The sequence below is a fragment of the Dictyostelium discoideum genome, assembly GCF_000004695.1.
Source record: "Dictyostelium discoideum AX4 chromosome 1 chromosome, whole genome shotgun sequence".
Classification (NCBI taxonomy): Eukaryota; Evosea; class Eumycetozoa; order Dictyosteliales; family Dictyosteliaceae; genus Dictyostelium; species Dictyostelium discoideum.
Genome location: NC_007087.3, coordinates 1,244,070 through 1,266,771, shown reverse-complemented (window position 1 = coordinate 1,266,771; position 22,702 = coordinate 1,244,070). Strand labels below are relative to the sequence as shown.

Genomic DNA, 22,702 nt, shown 5'->3' with positions numbered 1-22,702 from the left:
TTTAAAACATATTTAGATTATTGGTTGAGAATTTTAATTTTGATTTTTTTTTTTTTTTGTTAATTAAAGAAAAAAAAAAAAAAAGATATTTTCCAATCAAAAAAACATTTGCACAATCAAAATGAAAATGCGTTAATAGATTCTTTTTTTTCTTTTTTTTTTTTTTTTTATTTTTTATTTTTTATTTTTTATTTTTTTATTTTTAATTTTATTTATTTTTATTTAATTTATTTTTAGAATAAGAAGTGATTAGTTTATTTTATTTTATTTTATTTTTTTTTTTATTTTTTTTTTTTTTTATTTTTTTATTTCATTATTTATTATTTAACTTCTAATAACCATATTATCAATTTCTCTTGAAATTTCATTTTTATAATCCATAAAAGTACCTGGATATAAATAAATTGTACCATCTTTTTTAACAACCCAAATTTGTTCAGCAATTAAATTAATTAAATGTTGATTATGAGAAATTAAAACTACACCACCAGTGAAAGCATTAATACCTTCAGCTAAAGCTTCGATAGCATCAATATCAAGATGATTTGTTGGTTCATCCAATAAGAGAATATGAGGTTCAGCCCAAGCTAATTCAGCTAAAATGACTCTACTCTTTTGACCACCAGATAAAGTTGTAATTTTATGTAATGGTAAGGAATTACAAATACCAAATCTACCTAAATGATTACGAATTTGTTGAACTGGTGGATTATTGAATTTCGATTGGAAATATTCGATTGGTGTCATAGTGGTATCCAATTGATCGACAAAATGTTGAGAGAATCTAGCTACACGCATTTTTCTACTTCTTTCAATGTAACCAGTGGTTTCATGAAGATCACCATTCATTAGTTTCATAAGAGTTGACTTACCAACACCATTCATACCAACCAAAGCAATCTTTGAATCCATATCGATACCAATATCCAATTTCTTAAACATAGTTGGTCTACCTTCATAACCGAAGCAAACATCTTTAAATACCAATAATGGTGGTGTTAAATGTTCAGGTTGTGGGAAATCTACAACGAGTGAAGCATCCTCTCGCTCAAGTTCAATGGTTTCAATTTTCTCCATTTTCTTTGCACGAGATGCTGCTTGTTTAGCTTGAGTATTATTCTTATTCTTTGTAATGAATTCATTCATTTTCTTTAATTTTCTATCTTGTTTATCTTTTTCCTTTTCTTTTGATCTAAGATTTACAGATTTTTGTTTCATAAATGCATCATAGTTACCTCTGTATTGATCCAACTTTTGATCATGAATGTAAATGATATTATCAACAACCTCATTAAGGAATGAAGCTTCATGAGATACAACCAATAATGTACGATCCCATTGATTTAAATATTTCTCTAACCAAACACAAGCATGTAAATCTAAATGATTTGAAGGTTCATCAAGTAATAATACTTCTGGTTTACAAAAGAGTGCTCTTGCCAATGCAATTCTCATTCTCCAACCACCTGAATAATCTCTAGATTTCTTTACAGATATCTCTTCAAATGTGAAACCTAAACCAATTAAAATGTTTGCAGCTCTAATCGATGCTTTATCGGCATCAATCTCTTTAAGACGATCATAAATATCACGAAGTGAGTAATTTCTCTTTTGACGTGGATCAAATTGCCAACTTGGGTTAACTTTTTCCAATTCTGTTAAAACTTTCTCTTCATCAAGTAACCATTTTCTTTCTTCATCAGCTGCCAATACACAATCCAATGGAGTTGTATCATCACCAGTTACCTCTTGTTCTACATACAATACACGAAGATGTGGTGCAATGGTAATTTCATCACGCATTGCAATCTTTTTAACCAATGTTGATTTACCAATACCATTTCTACCAACAAAACCATACTTTTGACCATAGGCAAGTGTAAGTGATGCATTATTTAATAAAATTCTACCTGGAACTGAAAGTATTAAATTATCAAATTTAATATCATTACCAATTTTACTTCTTAAACCTTCTGATGATTTCAAATGAACATAGGTTGGTGCATCTTTACCTGGTACATCATCAATATCAATATTATCATAATCAATCTCTTCTTGTTGTTTCTTTTTTGCAAGTTCGAATGCATCCTCTTCTTGTTCATCTCTTTTCTTTTTCTCTTTTTCTTTCTTTTTCTCTTTTTTATCAACTTTTTTAACTTTTTTTGCTGCTCTAATTTCTGCTAATGTCATTTTTTTTTCTTCTTCTTCTTCTTTTTCTTCTTCTTCTTCTTCTTCTTCTTCTTCTTCTTCTTCTTCAATATGTTTACTACCTTTCTTTTTATCTTTTTTATTTGATTTTGATTTTGGTTTTTCTTCTTCTTCTTCTTCTTCTTCTTCCTCTTCTTCTACATGTTTACCTTTCTTTTTATCTTTTTTATTTGATTTTGATTTTGGTTTTTCCTCTTCTTCTTCTTGTTCTTGTTCTTCTTCTTCTTCAACATGTTTACCCTTACCACCTTTCTTTGATTTAATTGAAAGTTCTGACATACTATCTTCCAAACTTGATTTTTTATCTTTTTTACCACCTTTTTTAACTGGTTGTTCAATTTCTTCTTCTTCTTCTTCTTCTTCTTCCTCTTCTTCAACATGTTTACTACCTTTCTTTTTATCTTTTTTACCACCTTTCTTTACTGGTTGTTGAATTTCCTCTTCTTCATCTTCAGATTCTTGTTGTTGTTTACCTTTACCACCTTTCTTTTGATCTTTTTTATTTGAACCTTTTTTTACTGGTTGTTCAATTTCCTCTTCTTCTTCTTCTTCCTCTTCTTCTTCAACATGTTTACCTTTACCACCTTTCTTTTGATCTTTTTTATTTGAACCTTTTTTAACTGGTTGTTCAATTTCCTCTTCCTCTTCTTCTTCTTCCTCTTCTTCAACATGTTTACTACCTTTCTTTTTATCTTTTTTACCACCTTTCTTTACTGGTTGTTGAACATCATCTTCTTCATCTTCAGATTCTTGTTTACTACCCTTACCACCTTTCTTTGGTTTTGGAGCTTTACCACCTTTTTTAACTGGTTGTTCAATTTCTTCTTCTTCCTCTTCTTCTTCCTCTTCTTCAACATGTTTAACACCTTTCTTTTTATCATTTTTACCACCTTTCTTTACTGGTTGTTGAACTTCATCTTCTTCATCTTCATCTTCAGATTCTTGTTGTTTTCCACCTTTCTTTTGTGGAGCTGGTTTACCACCTTTCTTAACTGGTTGAGGAATTTCATCTTCTTCATCATCTGAATCTTGTTGTTTACCACCTTTCTTTTGTGGAGCTGGTTTACCACCTTTCTTGACTGGTTGAGGAATTTCTTCTTGTTCATCATCTGAATCTTGTTGTTGTTGTTGTTTACCACCTTTCTTTTGTGGAGCTGGTTTACCACCTTTTTTAACTGGTTGAGGAATTTCATCTTGTTCATCATCTGAATCTTGTTGTTTACCACCTTTCTTTTGTGGTTGTGGAGCTGGTTTACCACCTTTCTTTTGTGGTTGAGGAATTTCATCTTGTTCATCATCTGAATCTTGTTTACCTCTTTGACCTTTTTTATTATTACTCTTCTTTGCTACTGGTTGAGGAATATTTTCTGGTTCATCATCAGAGTCTTGTTTACCTCTTTGACCTTTTTTATTTCCACCCTTTTTAACTGGTTGAGGAATATCATCTTCTAATTGTTGTCCTTTTTTATTTCCACCTTTTTTATTATTAATTTCTTCATCTGAATCATCAAATGATTGACCTTTCTTTTTACCTTTTGGACCCATTTCTTAAAAAAAAAGTTTTTTTTTAAATAAAATATTTATATATTTAAAATTAAAAAAAATGAAAATAAAAAAAAAACTTTTTTCGTTTTCAAAAAAAAAAAAAAAAAAAAAAAAAAAAAAAAAAAAATTTAAAAAAAAAAAAAAACAAAATTAAAATAAAAAAAATTAAATATAAATGGTTTCTGATAAATTTATTAGTTTCACAATTAATATTAATTAAATTAGAAAAAAAAAAAAAAAAATAATAAAAAAAATTAAATAAAAATTAAATAAACAAACTATAATAATAAAATTTTTTTTTTTTTTTTTTTTTTGTTTAAGAAGCTTTTTTTATTTTTTTATTTTTTCATTTTTTTTTTTCTATTTTTTTAAGAAAATAAAAATAATAAATCAGAATTTAAAAATTTTTTTAATTTTTCCAAAATAATTGGAGAATTTGTTTTAATTTCTTTTAATTTTAATTTTAATAAAATTATTAAACTATTATTATTATTATTATTAAAATTATTTAAATTTATATTATTATGGTTATTATTAATTGATTTTAATAAAGTTGTTTTTAAATTAAAAGTTTGATTTGAATTAAATGATATTAATGATGGATCATTCCAAATTATATCTAAAATTAATAAAATTGATTGATTATCATTTAAAATAAATGAACACCAAGAATTATCAATTAAATTTGAAAAACATTTAAAATTTTCAATTGTATATTGATCAATATTTAATAAAAGTTTACTAAAAGTAATTGAAATAATTTCTTTTAATTGTAAATTTTTAAAATTTTGATTATTTTGATTATTATTATTATTATAATTATTATTTAAATAATAACAATTTAAAGAAATTTCTAAAATTAATTCATTTAAATATGGTTGAACTAATTTTGAATAATTTGAATTTAATAAATTATTTAAAACAATAAATGAATTTTTAATAATTAATAATCTTTTATCATAAATTAAAAATTTATAAATTAATTTTAAAATTTTATCCAATTGTGTTAATTCAAAGATTGGTACCATTGTTGAAATTGATGACCAATTTAAATTAAAAAGGTTTGATAATAAAATTAATGATTTTAAAATGATTTCATTTGGTTTAATAATTTCTAAACATTTTATTATAATATTAATAATATTATAATAATAAATTGAATCAATATTATTTATAATTACTAAATTCTCTAATGATTCATTTAAAAATTCCAATGATACTATAATTGGTTCAATAAATTTTATTTCTAAAAAATCTTGATATAAATTAATTAATGAATCCAATTTTAATAAAATTAAATCAAATAATTCAAATGGTAATTTACTATAAAAATTTTTAAAATTTTCAGAATCCAAATTTTTTATAATAATTGAAAATAATTCTAAATATAAATATTTATTATTATTATTATTATTTGAATAATTAAATTGTAATGTTAATAATTCAATTATTATTTTAAATGATTTAAAATTTAAATTTGGTATTATTAATTTTGATAATTCTATAAATGATTTAAATTGAATTTTATTATTTAATTTTGGTAATGTTAATGAAATTAATTTAATAAATAAATCGGTTGATAATAATTTATAATTTGATTTTATTAAATTAAATATTGAAATTTTTATAATTTCATTATCAATTAAAATTAATTCATTTAATTTTTTATAAATAATTTCAAAATATTGATTATTATTATTTTGATTATTTTCATTATTATAAATTATTGATAAATTATTAATTATAGTTGAAAAATAAATCCATTCAATTTTTGAATTATTATTTTGATTAATAAAATAAATTTCAAATAAAATTTTTAATAATTCTTCATTTTCAAATTTATTAATTTTATTAAAACATTCTAAAATTCCTTCTTTTATATAAATATTATTATTATTATTATTATTATTTGAAATTAAATTTAAATTTTCAATTATTTTATTAAAATAATTTTTTGATAATAATTTTAAAATTAAACCACTTTTTTCTCTAATTATATAAAATTCATTATTATTATCTAAAATTTGATTATAAAGTTCTATATTATTATCATCATCATTATTATTTTTTATTATTATATTTTCAATTAATAAATTTATTAAATTATTTAAATATGATTCTAAATTATTATTATTATTATTATTATTATTTTTTAAATTATTAATTATTAATTCTAATAAATTTAAAATTTCAATTTTAATTTTTAAATTATTTTCCTTTTTTTATATAAATAAAAATATTAATATTAATATGTTTATAATTTTATTATTTAAATAATAAATAATAATAATTACTTTTAAAGATAATATAATATAATGAAATATATCGTGAATATATGGTATAAATATATTGAATTGAGAATTTTCAAATAATATATAATCATTAATTAAATTAGTTGTATGAATTGCGATTAATAGTTTTAATGATATTGGTTGATCGGAAACTGAGAAAATTGTTGTCATTAATGAACTATCATATTGAAATGATTGCCTTTTTAAAATATTTGGTAAAATTCTAAAAATTAATTCGATTGTTTCTTTTCTAATTGTGTTATATAATATTAAATTATCATAATAATCATCATCATCATAATCCTGATCATCATTATAATTATTATAATTATTATTATTATTATTATTATTTTCTAATTTTTTTTCTTCTTTAAATGGTAATAATTTAACTAAATTAAATAATTCGACAATTTGTAAAGACTTAAAATTATTATTAAAATCATTATTATTACTATTTAACGAATTTGAAATTTTATCAATTAATTGAATGAAATGATTTTTAAGTTGATTAGAGTTATTTTTTTTTTTACTTTTATTATTATAATTATTATTATTACTATTTAAGGTTGTTTCAAAATTAATTTTTCTATTAAAAAGATTAAGTAGATCCTCCATTTTGGTTTAAGAGATCAACTATTGATTTTTATTTATTTTTTTTTTTTTTATTTTTTTTTTTTTTTTTCAAACTTTTTTTTTTTTTTTATTTTTATTTTATTTTTTTTTTTATTTTTTTATTTTTTATTTATTTTATAAATAAATATTTTTTATCTATATTATTATTAAATAATAATAACAAAAAAAAAAAATAGTAAAATAAAATTAAAAAAAAAAAAAAAAAATAATAATAATTATAATGGTTGCAAACAATAAAGGTTTATTAATTGCTGGTTTACTTTTATCAGTGATTGGTGCAGCATTATTTGTTATATCACTTGCACTTTTACCTTCAGTTTTAAATGTTGCAACAAATAATGCTATAGTTGATGCTGTAATTGTTGATTCTTTTGTAAGTTTTTTTTTATTTTCAAATTTATTTTCAAAAAAAAAAAAAAAAAAAAAAAAAAAAAAAAAAAACGTTAACCCAAAAAAGATCAAAAAAAACTAATTTTCTTTTCTTTTTTTTTAATTTGATTTTTTTTTTTTTTTTTTTTAAATTAAAATTAGAAAAGTCAAAGATATAATGATTGGGCAGGACAAAAATCAGTAGATAATTATTTTAAACAATATTATTATCTTTGGAATTTGGTAAGTACTTTTTTTTTTTCAAAAAAAAATAAATAAATAATTAATAAATTTTAAAAATATAGACAAATCCAAATGAAGTATTAAATGGTAAAAATTGTAATTTTGAAAAGATTGGACCATTTAATTATAAATATGAATGGAATAATAGTAAAGTTTCATTTAGTGATGATGGCAATTTAATAAATTATATTCAAAGTAAATCATATAAATGGATTGAAGGTGAGGATTCATTAAATCCATTTACAGTTAGTACAACCAATTTTAATCCAGCTTATTTAGGTTTATTATCAACACTATCAAAAAATTCAATTACATTAGGTATGACAGCAGAGGATTTATTATATACTTTAGCATCAGCACCACAAACTAAACAATTTTTAGAATATTTATCAAGTGATAATTTTACAATGATTGCATATTTTTATAATGGTCCAAAATATTTTAATCAACAATATCAATTATTATTATCAACAATTAATAATAATTTAACAACAACTCCAACCATTTATTTTTTAGAACAATGGTCAAATTCAACTATTATTCCAACCAATGGTAATAGTTCATTATGGGATAATATGTTGATATCTTATGGATTAGATTCACCAAGTGGTATAAGTTTACAATCGGCATTGGAAATTTTAAATCCAATGAATCAATATTCATTATTAAATAGTACCAATGGTATTAGTTATTGGATAAATGCAGTTTTTAATGGTCCAAATTCAAATTCATATCAAATACTTGAACAAGAATTAGGTATTAATCAAGCACAATTAACATTGGTAATGATTTGGTGGTTAAAAGGATTTAATGATCAATATACAATGAGCCAATTATTAAAGCAATGTGAAATTGAATCAATTGAACTATTAGGTGTTTGTCAATTTATAACAACAATACCATTAGGTTATAAATCAATTAGTCAATTTAATATAACAAATTTACCTTGGTTAGAACCAATTGAAATTCCAATTGCAATGGGTACAAATTTAACAATTTCAACAAATGAAGCTCAATCCAATTTATTTAATGATAGTATTGATGATTCCCTATTAACAATTCACGGTTTAGGTTTATTTCTTGAACAAATGTCAACAAATAGTAATAATTTTACAAAATGGAATTTAACAAATAATGATGCAATGACAATGATTGGTTACTTTTTAAGTTATATTCCAAATACAACTGGTTATTCAATTAAATCTGTTCAATCATTTTATAATACATCTGGTTTAATTGTTACAAGAACTGCAAATGAATGGTTATGGGATTGTCAAGATGATTTATTAGATTATTTAGGTATTGATCAACAATGTTCATTTCAACAAAATAATACAATTTTTAAACCATCAACTGTTTATACAGGAAAGAAAGATTTATCATTAACTAATCAATATCAACAATTTCAAGAACAATCAACACTTACCATTTGGAATGGTACTGTAAATGTAACTGGTTTCGTTGAAAATGGTCAAATGGCTCCATTGGTTCAAGATAATCTACCACAAAGTTTAACCATTTTTGAAGAGAATATTTTAAGACCACTTTCATTGGTACATTCTTCATCTTCATCAGTAATGGGTGTTTCAACTCAAAGATATTATTTACCAAATCAAAGTTTTCCAATTGATCCAGTTTTTAATAATTCAATCAATGGTTTTGCAAATTTAACTGGTCTTTTTAATGGTGTTCCAATTTATGTTTCACTTTGGGATATGTATGGTGTACCAATAGAATATAGTTCACTCTATATTAATGGATTAAATCAAACCTATGAAAATGCTGAAATACCATTGGATTTAGAACCAATCACTGGTAATACACTCTATTATAATTTAAAACTTCAAATTAATTTACAAATTCCTTCAAATGCAAATAGTTTATGGTTCTCTTCATTAGGTAATTGGACAAATATTTTTAGTCCAACCAATAGCAATAGTTTTGGTATTTTTTATCCAAGTTTAAAAATTGGTCAAACTGCAACCGCTTCAACAAATGATATAAATTTATTAAAACAACAATTTAAACAAATTCAAACTGTTAAAATTGCTCCAGTAGTTGTAGTTTCAATTTTTGGTGGTATCTTATTAATTGCTGGTTTAGTAATGGCAATTAATGGTTTTCGTAAAACTTTTTATAATAATAATCAATATAATGGTTATAATATTATTAATTAATAAAAATTAAATTAAATTAATTAATTTTAATAAATTAATAAAAAAAAAAAAATTAATAATAATAATAATAATTAAAATATATTTTTTTAAAAAATTTATAAAAAACAAATAATTATTTAATTTTTTACTTTTAATAATTTAATAATTATTTAATTTAATTTAATTTAAAATAATTGATGAAATTAAAAATATTATTAAAATAAAAGAAATTAAAGATTGTTGTTTTAATGAAGAAGATGGTTCTTCAGAGCTTGATTTTGGTGTTGATGTTGGTTGTGGTGAACATGAACTTAAAACTTTATAATTTGATTCAATGTTAACAATAAAATCAGGACCATCGATTGAACATTGTTTACCACAATGTGGGAGTGACATACCAAATAATAAACTATGATCAGGTTGTTGAATATTAAGTTGATTTACCATAAAAGTTGCTTGACCATCTGATATTAATCTATCTTGTAATCTAATTGATAATCTTTTAGCATCTTTTGAAATTGTAAAATAATTATAATTATTTAAAGTTAAATTACTATTTGATTGTGATGTAATTACGATTGTACCATTATTACACTTATTTTGAATTGGTGATCTTGGATCTGACTCAGCTTTAGCTTGCATAGCCGCGACTAAATAATTTGATTGGTTTGAATATGTGTAATTTGAAACTGTTATTGACATTTTAGCACCACCTGCTCCAATGTTGAATTCATTACCTGCAAATGAAAATTGTTGATTTGTTGGTACTTTTAAAAATGTAATTTCAAAAACACCATCACTATTTGACGATGAACCAGTGTATTTAATACCTTGGTTAATATTTTCAGGTTCCCATGAACTTATTACAACTGATTTAATAATGGTACCAGTGTAATCAACTTCAACAAATGAATAAAATGAAGCTATAAAAACAGTTTGTTCACTTTTAAATAATAAACCAACATTTGAAATTGATGATGTGATGGTTGGTAATGTATAATTTGTGAGTTTGATACAATCAACACCGATGAAACCTTCATTACAAGTGCATTCACCAGTTGTACTATTACATTTACCATTGCTGATACCATTACAATTCGATGGACATTCTTTAATTAAATTTTCATATGGATAGATTGTACCATGGAATGATAAATCATTTTGAATGATTTCAATTGATGAATTTGTACCAATTGTACCAGAGTCAACTGAAATTGTAAAAACTGTTGATGTTGGTGCAACTTCGATTGGACATTGAATACCATCAATTAAAACTTTATAATCATTATGAATATCACCAAAGAAACCATATAAATTAATGATACCACCATCGATATCTGATGTTTGAGTATATGCTGATAAATAATGAATTGCAACTGTACAAATTTCATCATCAATTGTTTTCCAATCATTAAAACATTCACAAACACCAATATGATCATTACAAATACCATTACCATTACAATCTGAAATTGGACATGGCACTTTAGTATAATCAAGACTAAATTCATATGGTTTTGAAACTAAACTATTTACTTGTACTGTTAAATTCTTTAACCCATATTCAACCACTGGATATCCAATATCACATTGAATACTATAAAATGTTGGAATTATACTTGAATTTGTAAATTCACAATTTAATGGTGACTCTCCATCAATTGTAACATTGATAATTGATGGTTCATATGCAAAATAGGATCCACTAATTATAAATGTATTATTTGTTTGAATAACATTACTAATTATTGGTTCTGTACCATCTAATGATAATGTAAAATTTAAATTTTGATTTACAAATGTTACATTCATATATGTTCCTGTACATCCAACTACAGTAAATCGATCAGTGAAAATAATTACACAAGTTGATGTTTTAAAATTAGTTTGTACCCAACCTAAATTTTTACCTCTAAGTGTCAATAATGTTGATGTTTTATTATAATAAACATATGGTACAATGATATCTATATATTAATATATATATAAAAAAAAATAAAAAAAAATTAATATAGTATACATATATATATATAGAAATCAATTTTAAGTTTTTTTTTACTTACCATAACCACATTTGTTATTTGTGGTATTATAATTATCAAAATTATTTTGAGCAAAGCTATTACCAATTGATTGAATATTCAAGTAACAATAAAAACAATTTGGAATCACACCAGTGAATAAATTTTTATTTAAAGTTAATAAAACTGAGCACCATGATTCATCAACTTGACCTGCAATTTGATTTTGACTAACATCAAATGATGTAACTAATGGACTAAATGGATTTGATGGTGGGAATGGTGTAATAATTTTTAAATCTTGTAACATTATACCTGTTACATTTTCAAAGATTTGCCAATCAACATTTGGTGTATTACCTTTAGCAAAATGACCTTTTTTTTTTTTTTTTTTTTTTTTTTTTTATTAATTTATTAATTCATTATTTTATTATTATTATTATTTACAAATAAATTATATATATATATATATATTTATATACTTACAGAGATTTACATTTTAAAGGTAATTTAGAAAATGGAAAATTACCTTGATAATTAAAATCTTGACCCATTTTTAAAATTTGAAACATACTAATATATGGAATATTTGATAAATCAATTAGTGAAGAAGGTGCTTTTAAACCATCAGAATTAATGTATAAATAATCTCTTGGTACACCATTTGCTAATTCATATGGGAATCTCATTATTGTTGAACTTGAAATTAAAATTGTTTTTAATACATTAGAATATCCATTCATATTAATAAAAGATGATTCATTAAATGATAATGCGAAATTCATTGAAATTGTTCCAACATTAATCATATTTGTTAAATCTGGCATATTATTTGAATTACCAGAATATGAAATTGTATAATTATTTACATAACCTGAATTTGTACCTGGAACAAGATTAACATTTGATTTAGAATTACTATAAAGAAAATAAAAATAAAAATAAATAAGAAAATAAATATTTAAATTCTTTCAAAAATTAAATACACATATATGTGTGTATATTTATTTTACTTACAAAATTCTAACATTTTTTAAAGAATATGGAGTAATTGTTGAAATGTGACTAGTTTGAGAACTTCCCCAATCTAATGAATCTAAATTACCAATTTCAAAATCAATATCAAAAGGAATATAAGAACTCCATTTACTTTTTTTTTTTTTTTTTTTATGTATAATTAAAAATAATAAAAAATTAGTATAAATTATCAATGTAGTATTTATTTTTTATTTTTTATTTTTTTTAATTATACATTACATTTTTTTCAAGTTTGTGTTATATGAATTTGTTTGTAAAATTGATGGGTTAGCAAATCCATTAACTAAATTAAACGAAGCAAGGAATGGTAAACATTTTAAATCATCTGTTTTTATTGGACTACTGTATACTGTTGGTTTAAAAGTTCTATTTTAATTAAAAAAAAAAAAAAAAAAAAAAAAAAATTAGTGTTTCCAAGTTATTTTAAAATTTTAGAAAAAAAAAAATTATTAAAAACTTACAAATCAGTAACTGATCCATTGGAATTACAAGCACCATATGCTGCACCTAAAGAACAAAATGTTGATGGAACACCGAGTGAATTGAGTATTACAGTATCTTGGTAATTGCTTGCCAAACTATATAAACAAGCATCTTTTTTTTTTTTTTTTTTTTTTTTTTTTTTTTTAGTAAGAAATTAAAACTATACATATTAAAAATTCAGAAATTAAGTGGAATTTTTTTTTTTTTTTTTTTTTTTTTTTTTGTGTGGAAAATAAAATAAAATATTTACATTCAGCTTGATTAAGATCACCAAAAACATTGTTGATATTTGATAATGTTAAAACTATTACAAATAAATAAAATATATTTAATTTCATTTTTTTTTTATATTTCTTTTTAAAGGAATTAATTTAAAATAAAAAAAATTAAAAAAATTAAAAAAAATTTTGATGAGTCCAAAAAACCGTTGATTTTTTTTTTTTTTTTGATATTTTTAAAAAAAAACACTTAAACTCTGAAATTCAAATTAAAGGAAATTAAATTTGCTCAATGGTTTTTTTTTTTTAATAAAATAGGAAATTAAACGGTTTTTTTTTTTTTTTTTTTTATTTATTTATTTATTTTGATGGACAATCACACATTTCATCACATTTTGAACTTCAAATAAAAAAACAACAAAAATTTGTGCAATGGTTTTTTTTTTTTTTAATAAAATAGGAAATTAAACGGTTTTGTTTTTTTTTTTAATAAAACTTTAAATTGATTATCCCAAAATGGTTGGATTAAATTTTTTTTTTTTTTTTTTTAAGAAATATTTGTATTTTTATGGTCAATATATATTTTTTTATTATATTTCAATATTTATTTTTATTTTTATTTTTATTTTAAATTTTTTGTGATTTTTTTATTTTATTTTTATTTTTTGGATTTTTTGGGATTTTTTTATTTTTATTTTTTTTTTAAATTATTTTATTTTTATTTTTTATTTTTTTTTTTTTTTTTAAAAAAATTCCATTTCTTTTTTTTTTTTTATTTTTTACATTTGACTATTTTGGATTTTAAATTAAAAAAAAAAAAAATAAAAAAAAAAAAAATTACACATAAACATCAACACTGTGTATAAAAAAAAAAAAAAAAATTAATAAAAAATTAAAAAATAGGTGGATAAAATATAAATATAAAAAAAAAAAAACAAAACAAAATATTTAAATATATAATATAAAGATGGTAAAAAGAGGGTGTTGCCATAGAAAAATGGTGAACCATAAAGGTTGTTTAGTATCTGGTATATTTTTAGCAGTTATAGGTGCAGTATTATTTATTTTAGCATTTGCACTTTTACCACATCTAATAAATCAAACAACACAAAATGCAGTAATACAAGCTGTCATTGTAGACTCCACATCAAGTCAAAGATATAATGATTGGGCAGGACAACAATCAATTGAAAATTATTATCAACAATACTTTTATGCTTGGAATTTAGTAAGTACTTACTTTTTAATCTTTTATTTTTAATTTTAAAAAATTTTAATTATTTTTTTTTTTTCTAACTTTTTATTTTATTTTTAAAAAAAAAAAAAGACAAATCCAAATGAATTTTTAAATGGATCAATACCAATATTTGAAACGGTTGGACCATTTAATTATAAATATGAATTTAATTTTAGTAATGTAACATTTCAAGATGGTGGTAATTTAGCAACTTATACACAAAGTAAATCATTTATTTATCAATCAGATATGTCACCAAATGATCCAAATGAAATTATGATTACAAATATTAATCCAGCTTATTTGGGATTAATGTTTCAATTAGCACCAAATGCAGAGTTATTAGATAATATGCCAGCAGAGAATTTATTAATAGCACTTAGTGGTTGTGGTCAAATGAGATTGTTTTTAGAATATTTGTCAAGTGATAACTTTACAAATATAGTTTATTTCACACAAAATCCAAAACTTTATCAAGAACAATATTTAAATATTTTAAAATCATTGAATGGTGATGAACAGTATTTCTACCAACAATGGGCAAATGCAACATCAATTCCACAAAAAGGTAATGGTTGGTATGGTATGTTGGTATCATCAGTAAATAATAATAATGAATCATCAAATATTTCAATATTATCTGCAAAGTTGTTATTTAATTCTTCAAATGAAAATTCAATTTTAAATCAAGAGATTGGTTCAACCCTATGGATCAATGCATTATTGGGTGATAAAACTTCAATAACCGTATTAACATCGGAATTGCAATTAACAGTGGATCAAATTGATATGATTTTAAATTGGTGGTTAAATGATTTTTCAAAAGTTTATACAGAATCATATGTTAATGAAATTTGTGATATACCAGATATTTCAATGTTGGGAGTTTGTCAATTTGTTACTGGTAATGCTTTGAATGGTAGATCCATTTCAAATTATACATTTTTAACACAACCATTTGATCAAGGTCCAATTGAAATTCCATTGCTTTATCAATCGATTGGTATTGATGTAAAATTAAGTGTATCGGTACAACAGGCCTATAAAAGTTTATTCAATGAGTCTGATAGTAATTCAATATTGAATTTAAATGGGTTAGTTAATTTCTTAACTGCTTCAAAATCATTTGATACTTTTAAACAATATAATGTAACATTATTCGATGCTATTAAAATCATTGGTTATGCCACTGCCGAACTCTATGAACAATATAATAAACCAACTATACTTGGACTTTATGAAAAATATGGTGGTTTGATTGTAACAAGATCAATGGATGATTGGTTATGGAATTGTCAAGATGGTATATTGGATTACTTGGGTGTTGATCAACCATGTGCACTCCAACAGAATAACACTGTCAATAAACCATCCACCATTTTCACAGGTCAACAAGATCTATCAATGACAAATCAAATCTTTGAATTCCAAGAGCAAACATTTTTAACATGTTGGAATGGATCTGTTCAAGTTGAAGGTTTCACAGAGTCTGGTCAATTCCCACCATTACAATCTGATCCACCTCAAACTATGACTCTATTCGAAGAGAATGTAATTAGACCAGTTCAATTGGAATTAAGTGGTGATTCACAAGTTCAAGGTATTGATACAAAGAGATATTATTTGGTGAATAACAGTTTCCCAATTTCAACAACTTTTAAAACCACTATACCTGGTTTTGCAAATTTAACTGATATTCAAAATTTACCAATTTATGTTTCACTTTGGGATATGTATGAAGTGCCACCACAATATTCTTCAAATAATTTACAAGGTTTAAATCAAACTTATCAAAGTGCTCAAGTACCATTGGATTTAGAACCAATCACTGGTAATGCTCTATATTATAATTTAAAACTTCAAATTAATTTAGCAATTCCAGAGTTTTCAAATTGGTTTTCTTCAAATTCAACTTTTAAAAATATGAAATCAAATGTATTTTATCCAATATTAAAAATTGGTCAAACTGCAACTCCTTCACAATCAAATATTGATTTACTTAATTCTCAATTTAAATTAATTAAAATTTTAGGTTTTGTACCTGTAATTGTTGTTTCAATTATTGGTGGTATCATTTTAATTGCTGGTATTTCAATGTTTGCTTTTGGTTTTAAAAAATTAAGACAACAAAAACAACAAGGTTATCAAGCAATTATTAATAATGAATAAAATAAAAATATAAAATAAAATAAATAATAAATAATAAAAAAAAAAAAATATAAATTATATTTTAAAAAAAAAAAAGTTAAATAAAATAAATATTACAATGATTAACAAAAAAAATTATTTTATTTTCTATAAAATAAATAATTAAATTTTATTTATATATTTAGATTTCTATTAAAATAATAATATGTTTTAATGGTTTATAATAATTTAAATTATTAAATATAATGTAAGCACGTGGGAAAAAATAAAATTTTTAATTTTGTCAATGGAATTAATTAATTATTATTTTATTTTTTTTATCTCAACCTTTTTTTAGATTTTAAAATTAAAAAATAGTAAAATCGAATTTTCATTTTCTTTTTTTTTTTTGAAAACTCCATTTATTATTAAAATAAATAAATAATATAATATTTATAAATTCCAAATTAGGATAATTTTTAATATTGGTTTAATTATTAAACATAAAAAAAAAAAAATAAAAAAAATAAAAAAATATTTTATTTATTTATTTTATTTATTTAATAATTATTATTATTATTATAATAACTATAATATTATTTATTATTTATTTATTTAATTAAGTTTTGATTTTGATTTTGATTTTAATGATTTTGAAGTTAAAAGTGGTGAAGAAGAATCTTCTTTAAAATCTGATAATTGATCTTGACCTAATAAAATTACTTGAGTTTCTTGATTATCATATTTTAATTGATTTCTTTGTAAGAGTTTTAAGATTAAGAAAGCTGTTGAACCTTGAGCAATACCCCAAAATATTGCGCCAACGAATGGGAATCTTAATACGGTTGTCCATAACATACTAAAACCAAATATCCAACCATAGAAACGACGATAGATATAAACCTCTTGTTTATAATCTGGTAATCTCATGAAATAAACTTCCAATAACTCTTTACCCAATGAATTTGCAGCCATTGATGTCTTTAAAACATTTGCAGCCATACCTTTGGTTGGACCATATAAACTAAACAATGATAAAAAGAATGCTGTACCTTGTCCTAGCGGTTTATAACTATAATAAAATTGTGCAACTGCTAATACAAAATCACCAATATATGGTATATATCCAAAAATCATCACTATAATACCCATAACCGCTAATTTTGAAAATCTCTTTAAATAACCAATCATTGGATATGTCTTTAATATTTTACATTCTTTTAAATAACTTGATAGTTTTTTATCTTGTGATTCTAATACAAAGAAAAACATCTGTATATATAATAAAATAAGTTTGTTAATAAATATATATTTATTTATTATATTTATTATATATTATATATTTACTTACATCTTCATTAAATGTTGGTACAACATAACGTAATGTACCAACAACTACTAATGGTATGAAATAAGCTATATCATCAACTACTTGTTTTGTATCTAACATTTGATCGATTGATTCTAAATGAGATATACCAATCCAAGTTAGAAATGATATGATTAATCTAATTGGGAATGTCATGAAAAAGATGACTAAATAGGATGCCAATACACCAAATAAAATGATTTTTAATGTTGATAAGAATGCTTTGATAACTTTTTCCTCTTTGAATGTAACATAGGCACCTTTAGCGAAACAATATGCACCTTTAATTAATTTAACATAAAATCCAAATGAAAATGGGGTTTTTCTGTATGACACTTTTTTAGCTGATCTTTGACCTTCATTCAATCTTTGTGATTTATTCTTTTCGGCATCATTTTCAATTGTTTCTTTTACACTACCAATCATTGATTTAAAAGTTTTTGGCGATTTGATTGTTGTTGTTGTAGTGGTAGCCGATACTTCTTCTTCAACTTTTGCTCCACCACTACCAAATGTAGTTTTGACTAAATCAATAGCTTGTGAATAATATTCCATTTCTATTTAAAAAAAAAAAATAAAAAAACAAAAACAAAAAAATAAATAATAAAAAAAAAAAAAAAAAAATCTCCCTCCAATATTTTTTTTTATTTTTTTTTATTTTTTATATTTTGTTTTTTTTTTTTTTTTTCAAAATATCTTTTCTTTTAAAAAACTAAGTGGAAATTTATTAATTTCCATTGTTGGTGTTTGATTATTTTTATAAGAAAAAAAAAAAAAATAATAATAAAAAATATAGTAATAATTTAAACTCTAGAGTTTATATTAAAAATATTAGTTTTTTTTTTTTTTTTTTTTTTTTTTTTTTTTTTGGTATCTTAATGAATTATTTTTTTATTTTTTATTTTATTTTATTTTATTTCCCATGAAGATATGAGAGATGATTTTATTGAAAATGATTCATATTTATATGTAAAAGGAACTGGTTATCTCAAGTGTTTTGTGAAACTAATATTTGAAAAATTAAAAATTTAATTTAATTTTAATTTTATTTTTTTTATTTTTTTTTTTATTTTTTTTTTTTTTTTGTATTTTTTTATTTTTTTATTTTCATGTTTTTATGAGTGTTTTTTACTCCAAATTAAAAATAAATACTACACATAACAAATTATTCAATAAATTATAATACAATCATATATTTATATATATATAATAAAATATGAGTACAACCACAGCAACACCAACAACAACAACACCAACACCAACAACAACAACACCAACAGATTCACTCTCAAATTATAAAGAGGATGAACTTCAAAATCTATCAGTTCAAAAATTAAAAGAATTAATTACCAGTGGGGGTGGTAGTTATGCAAGTTGCTTTGAAAAAAGTGATTTTGTAGAAAGAGCTAAAACTGTATGAATAAATTAAAATATAATAATCATAAAATAATTAAATAAATAAAAATAAAAACATAATTAATAATATTATATATATATTTTATAATTCAATAAAAAAAAAAAAAAAAAAAAAAAAAGATACGTTCTTCAATGCAAGCATTAGCAAAACCATCCCATGAAACTGTATATAAAGAAAGAATTGACTTTTATGAATTATTGGGTGTACCATCCACAGCAACAAAGAATGAAATTACAAAAGCATATTATAAATTAGCAAAAGAATATCATCCAGATAAAAACAAAAATGATTTATATGCAGAGGAAATGTTTAAAAAAGTTAGTGAAGCATATTCAGTTTTATCTGATGAAGATAAGAGAAAGAAGTAAGTTATTATTATTATTATTATATATTATTTTTTATTTATTATTTTTTATTTATTTTTTACAATATAAATAATTTATTAATTTTTTAATTTTTAATTTTTAATTTTTAATTTTTAATTTTTTTAATATTAAAAAAAAAAAAAAAAAAAAAGATATGATGAATATGGTTTAGATTCAGTTAATGAAATGGATATTGATCCAATTGATTTGTTTAGAATGATATTTGGTGGTGGATTATTTCAAAATTATTTTGGAGATTTATCATTTTATGAAGTATTTACAAAACAAGCAAATGGTGAAACACCAACTCCAGAGGATCAAATAAAGGAACAAGAGGAAGCAGTAAAAAAGAGAAACGAGAGAGTAGCGAGTCTATCAAAGTATTTAGAGATAAAAGTGGAACCATATGTTCAAGGCAATAAAGCTGACTTTGAAAATATGGTAGTCAACGAAGCTAAAGAGATGGCTGCAGCACCAGGTGGTTTGGATTTGTTGTCCCTATTGGGTTATATTTACATTCAAGAGGCAAAACAACATTCACTCTTTGGTTTCTTTCATGAGATCTCTGAGAAAGGTCATAAAGCAAAAGAGATTGTTAGTGTGGTTAGTGCCGCTTTGAAAATGCAAAAATCACTTCAAGAGGAAGGTGTATTGGATGAGACTTCCGCCACTGGTATACCATCCTCCAAACAAGAGAGTATGTTTAAAGAAGGCTTGAAATTAATTTGGAAAATTGGTAGATTGGATATCGATAGTGTAGTTAGAGAAGTATGTGAACGTGTTTTAGGTGCAAAAGGTGTAGAGAAAAGAATTTTAAAACAAAGAGTTGAAGCTGTTAAACTTTTAGGTAAAATCTTTGAAAAACATGGAAAACCAGGTAGTGATATAAATGAACTTTTTAATCAATTAAATTCACCACCACAACCAAAACCATAAAAAAATAAAATAAAATAAAATAAAAAAAAAAAAAAAAAAACTATGATTTTTTTAATATTAAAACTATGACATTTTATATTTTATATTTTTCTTTTAATTTCTGATTGTTATAATAAATATCTCAATTTTTTTTTTATTTTCAGATTTTGAATTATTTGAATTTTTTTTAAACTAGGATATTTTGTATTTTTGGAAACAAATATCTTAATCCAAATTTTTTTTTTTTTAATTTTTTTTTTTTTTTTTAATTTTTTTAATTTTAATTTTTTTTTTTTTTTTTTTTTTTTTTTTTTTTTATAAATTTTTTTTTTCATTTTTTTTTTTCATTTCATTTTGAACACACAAATTTGTGAGCAGCTGCAAATATTATCCACTACAAACGAATAATAATAATAATAATAATAAAAAAAATAAAAAAATAAAAAAAAATAAAAAAAGCCTAAATAATATCTCATTTCTAATAAAAACAAGAACATTAATAAATTTAAAGAAGAAGAAAATAAAAAATAAAATAAAATAAATAAAATAAAATAAATAAAATAAAATAAAATAAAATAAAAAAAAGAAATTTGTATTAATTTAATACACAAATATATATAATATTACCTTATGAAATATTTTTATAATAAAAATAACAACAATAATATCAATATCAATAATAAATATAATATAAATATAAAAATCAATAGTATTCAGTAAGAAATTAATTTTTAAAAAAAAAACAACAACACACTGAATATGAACTATATTAAACTTTTACCTCCAAGATGGCATATAATAGGTAAAAATGGACTTTGTTGTGAAGGAAATTGTGTTAAAAATAAAAATGAAAACATTAACAACAACAATAGTGAGAATAATAACACCAATCGTAATGGTAATGGTATAACCACACCTGGTAGTATCACATTCAATACAAGTGGAATGTATTGTAATGATGATTCTGATGATATGAAAGGACCTTTGGACACTACGAATTGGATTGTCAAAGATTCAATCCTATGTGGTGAATATCCTGGTAACAAGGATGATGATATCGTTCATTTTAAAACACTTTCAACTTTATTAGATTCTGGTATTAGAGTATTTGTTTGTTTACAAGAACAGGATGAGTTGAAAAAGTTTAGACCTTATAGAGAGGACATTTTAAAATTATCAAAAGAGAAAGGAATAGATGTTGATAGTGTCACATTTGTACATTTCCCAATTGAGGATGGTGGTATCGCAGAGAATAATGAAGATTTAGTGGATTTGATAGAGAGATTATTGAATTTACTATCATTGGATAATAAGGTCTATCTTCATTGTTGGGCTGGTAGAGGTCGTACAGGTATCATTGGTGCTTGTCTGTTGGGTAGATTATATCAAGTCACTGGCTTAGAAGCATTAAGAAGAACTCAAGATTGTTATCAACAAAGAATCATTGGGTATGGTGAATCTCCTGAATATCATCCTCAAAAAATGCAAGTTATAAAATATTTAAGATCAAAAAATGAATTAACAAATTCAAATAATAGTAATAATTAATTAATTATTTAAAAAAATAAAAAAATAAAATAAAATAAAATAAAATAAAAAAATAAAATAAAATAAAATTTTCTTTTTTTTTTTTTTTTTCTTTTTTTTTAAAACGGTCCCTTTAAATGGTTTGATTCTCTTTTTTTTTTTTTCTTTTTTTCTTTTTTGGGTTGCTTGTGTCAGTTGATTGTTTTTTCTTTTTCTTTTTTTTTTATTTTTTTTTTATTTTTTATTTTTTTTTTTTTGTGATAGTCACTCGTATAAAAAACAGTTTTTCTCATAATATTGTGAGCAAAACAAAATATCTTGCTTCTCATCAAAAGTTTTTATTTTTTTTAATTTTTATTTTTTTTAATTTTATTTTTTTTTTTATAAATTGTTTTTTTTTACTCTTTTTTTTTATTTTTTTATTGTTTTTTTTTTTTATTTTTGTTTCCACAATACATTATTATCCACTTTTATTATATACTTATAATATAAATAAGTAATAAAATAATAATAAATAATAAATAATAATAATAATAATTA

The 22,702-nt window shown here is 22.0% G+C and overlaps 8 protein-coding genes across 8 annotated transcripts; 4 read left to right on the top strand and 4 right to left on the bottom strand.

Annotated features, from left to right (window-relative positions):
* Positions 1 to 324: 324 nt before the first annotated feature.
* On the bottom strand, positions 325 to 3,753 carry abcF4 (hypothetical protein; the record flags this gene model as incomplete). The annotated part of the gene is made up of 1 exon (XM_642384.1): positions 325 to 3,753. One exon carries the CDS (start codon positions 3,751 to 3,753, stop codon positions 325 to 327), a length of 3,429 nt encoding a protein of 1,142 aa, XP_647476.1.
* Positions 3,754 to 4,121: 368 nt separating this feature from the next.
* Positions 4,122 to 6,659, bottom strand: DDB_G0267434 (hypothetical protein; the record flags this gene model as incomplete). The annotated part of the gene is made up of 2 exons (XM_642383.1): positions 4,122 to 5,969; positions 6,048 to 6,659. The coding sequence occupies 2 exons, from the start codon at positions 6,657 to 6,659 to the stop codon at positions 4,122 to 4,124; spliced, it is 2,460 nt and encodes an 819-aa protein (XP_647475.1).
* A 238-nt stretch (positions 6,660 to 6,897) lies between these two features.
* Positions 6,898 to 9,466, top strand: lmpC (hypothetical protein; the record flags this gene model as incomplete). The annotated part of the gene is made up of 3 exons (XM_642382.1): positions 6,898 to 7,050; positions 7,209 to 7,289; positions 7,352 to 9,466. 3 exons carry the CDS (start codon positions 6,898 to 6,900, stop codon positions 9,464 to 9,466), a joined length of 2,349 nt encoding a protein of 782 aa, XP_647474.1.
* A 159-nt stretch (positions 9,467 to 9,625) lies between these two features.
* On the bottom strand, positions 9,626 to 12,984 carry DDB_G0268412 (hypothetical protein; the record flags this gene model as incomplete). The annotated part of the gene is made up of 6 exons (XM_642381.1): positions 9,626 to 11,412; positions 11,509 to 11,841; positions 11,963 to 12,384; positions 12,484 to 12,615; positions 12,724 to 12,853; positions 12,966 to 12,984. 6 exons carry the CDS (start codon positions 12,982 to 12,984, stop codon positions 9,626 to 9,628), a joined length of 2,823 nt encoding a protein of 940 aa, XP_647473.1.
* Positions 12,985 to 14,172: 1,188 nt separating this feature from the next.
* On the top strand, positions 14,173 to 16,611 carry lmpA (lysosomal integral membrane glycoprotein; the record flags this gene model as incomplete). Its single annotated transcript, XM_642380.1, has 2 exons — positions 14,173 to 14,433; positions 14,533 to 16,611. The coding sequence occupies 2 exons, from the start codon at positions 14,173 to 14,175 to the stop codon at positions 16,609 to 16,611; spliced, it is 2,340 nt and encodes a 779-aa protein (XP_647472.1).
* A 573-nt stretch (positions 16,612 to 17,184) lies between these two features.
* On the bottom strand, positions 17,185 to 18,493 carry DDB_G0267996 (hypothetical protein; the record flags this gene model as incomplete). The annotated part of the gene is made up of 2 exons (XM_642379.1): positions 17,185 to 17,841; positions 17,921 to 18,493. 2 exons carry the CDS (start codon positions 18,491 to 18,493, stop codon positions 17,185 to 17,187), a joined length of 1,230 nt encoding a protein of 409 aa, XP_647471.1.
* A 661-nt stretch (positions 18,494 to 19,154) lies between these two features.
* Positions 19,155 to 20,656, top strand: DDB_G0267994 (DNAJ heat shock N-terminal domain-containing protein; the record flags this gene model as incomplete). Its single annotated transcript, XM_642378.1, has 3 exons — positions 19,155 to 19,352; positions 19,475 to 19,719; positions 19,873 to 20,656. The coding sequence occupies 3 exons, from the start codon at positions 19,155 to 19,157 to the stop codon at positions 20,654 to 20,656; spliced, it is 1,227 nt and encodes a 408-aa protein (XP_647470.1).
* Positions 20,657 to 21,394: 738 nt separating this feature from the next.
* DDB_G0267992 (hypothetical protein) lies at positions 21,395 to 22,183 on the top strand (the record flags this gene model as incomplete). Its single annotated transcript, XM_642377.1, has 1 exon — positions 21,395 to 22,183. One exon carries the CDS (start codon positions 21,395 to 21,397, stop codon positions 22,181 to 22,183), a length of 789 nt encoding a protein of 262 aa, XP_647469.1.
* Positions 22,184 to 22,702: the final 519 nt, after the last annotated feature.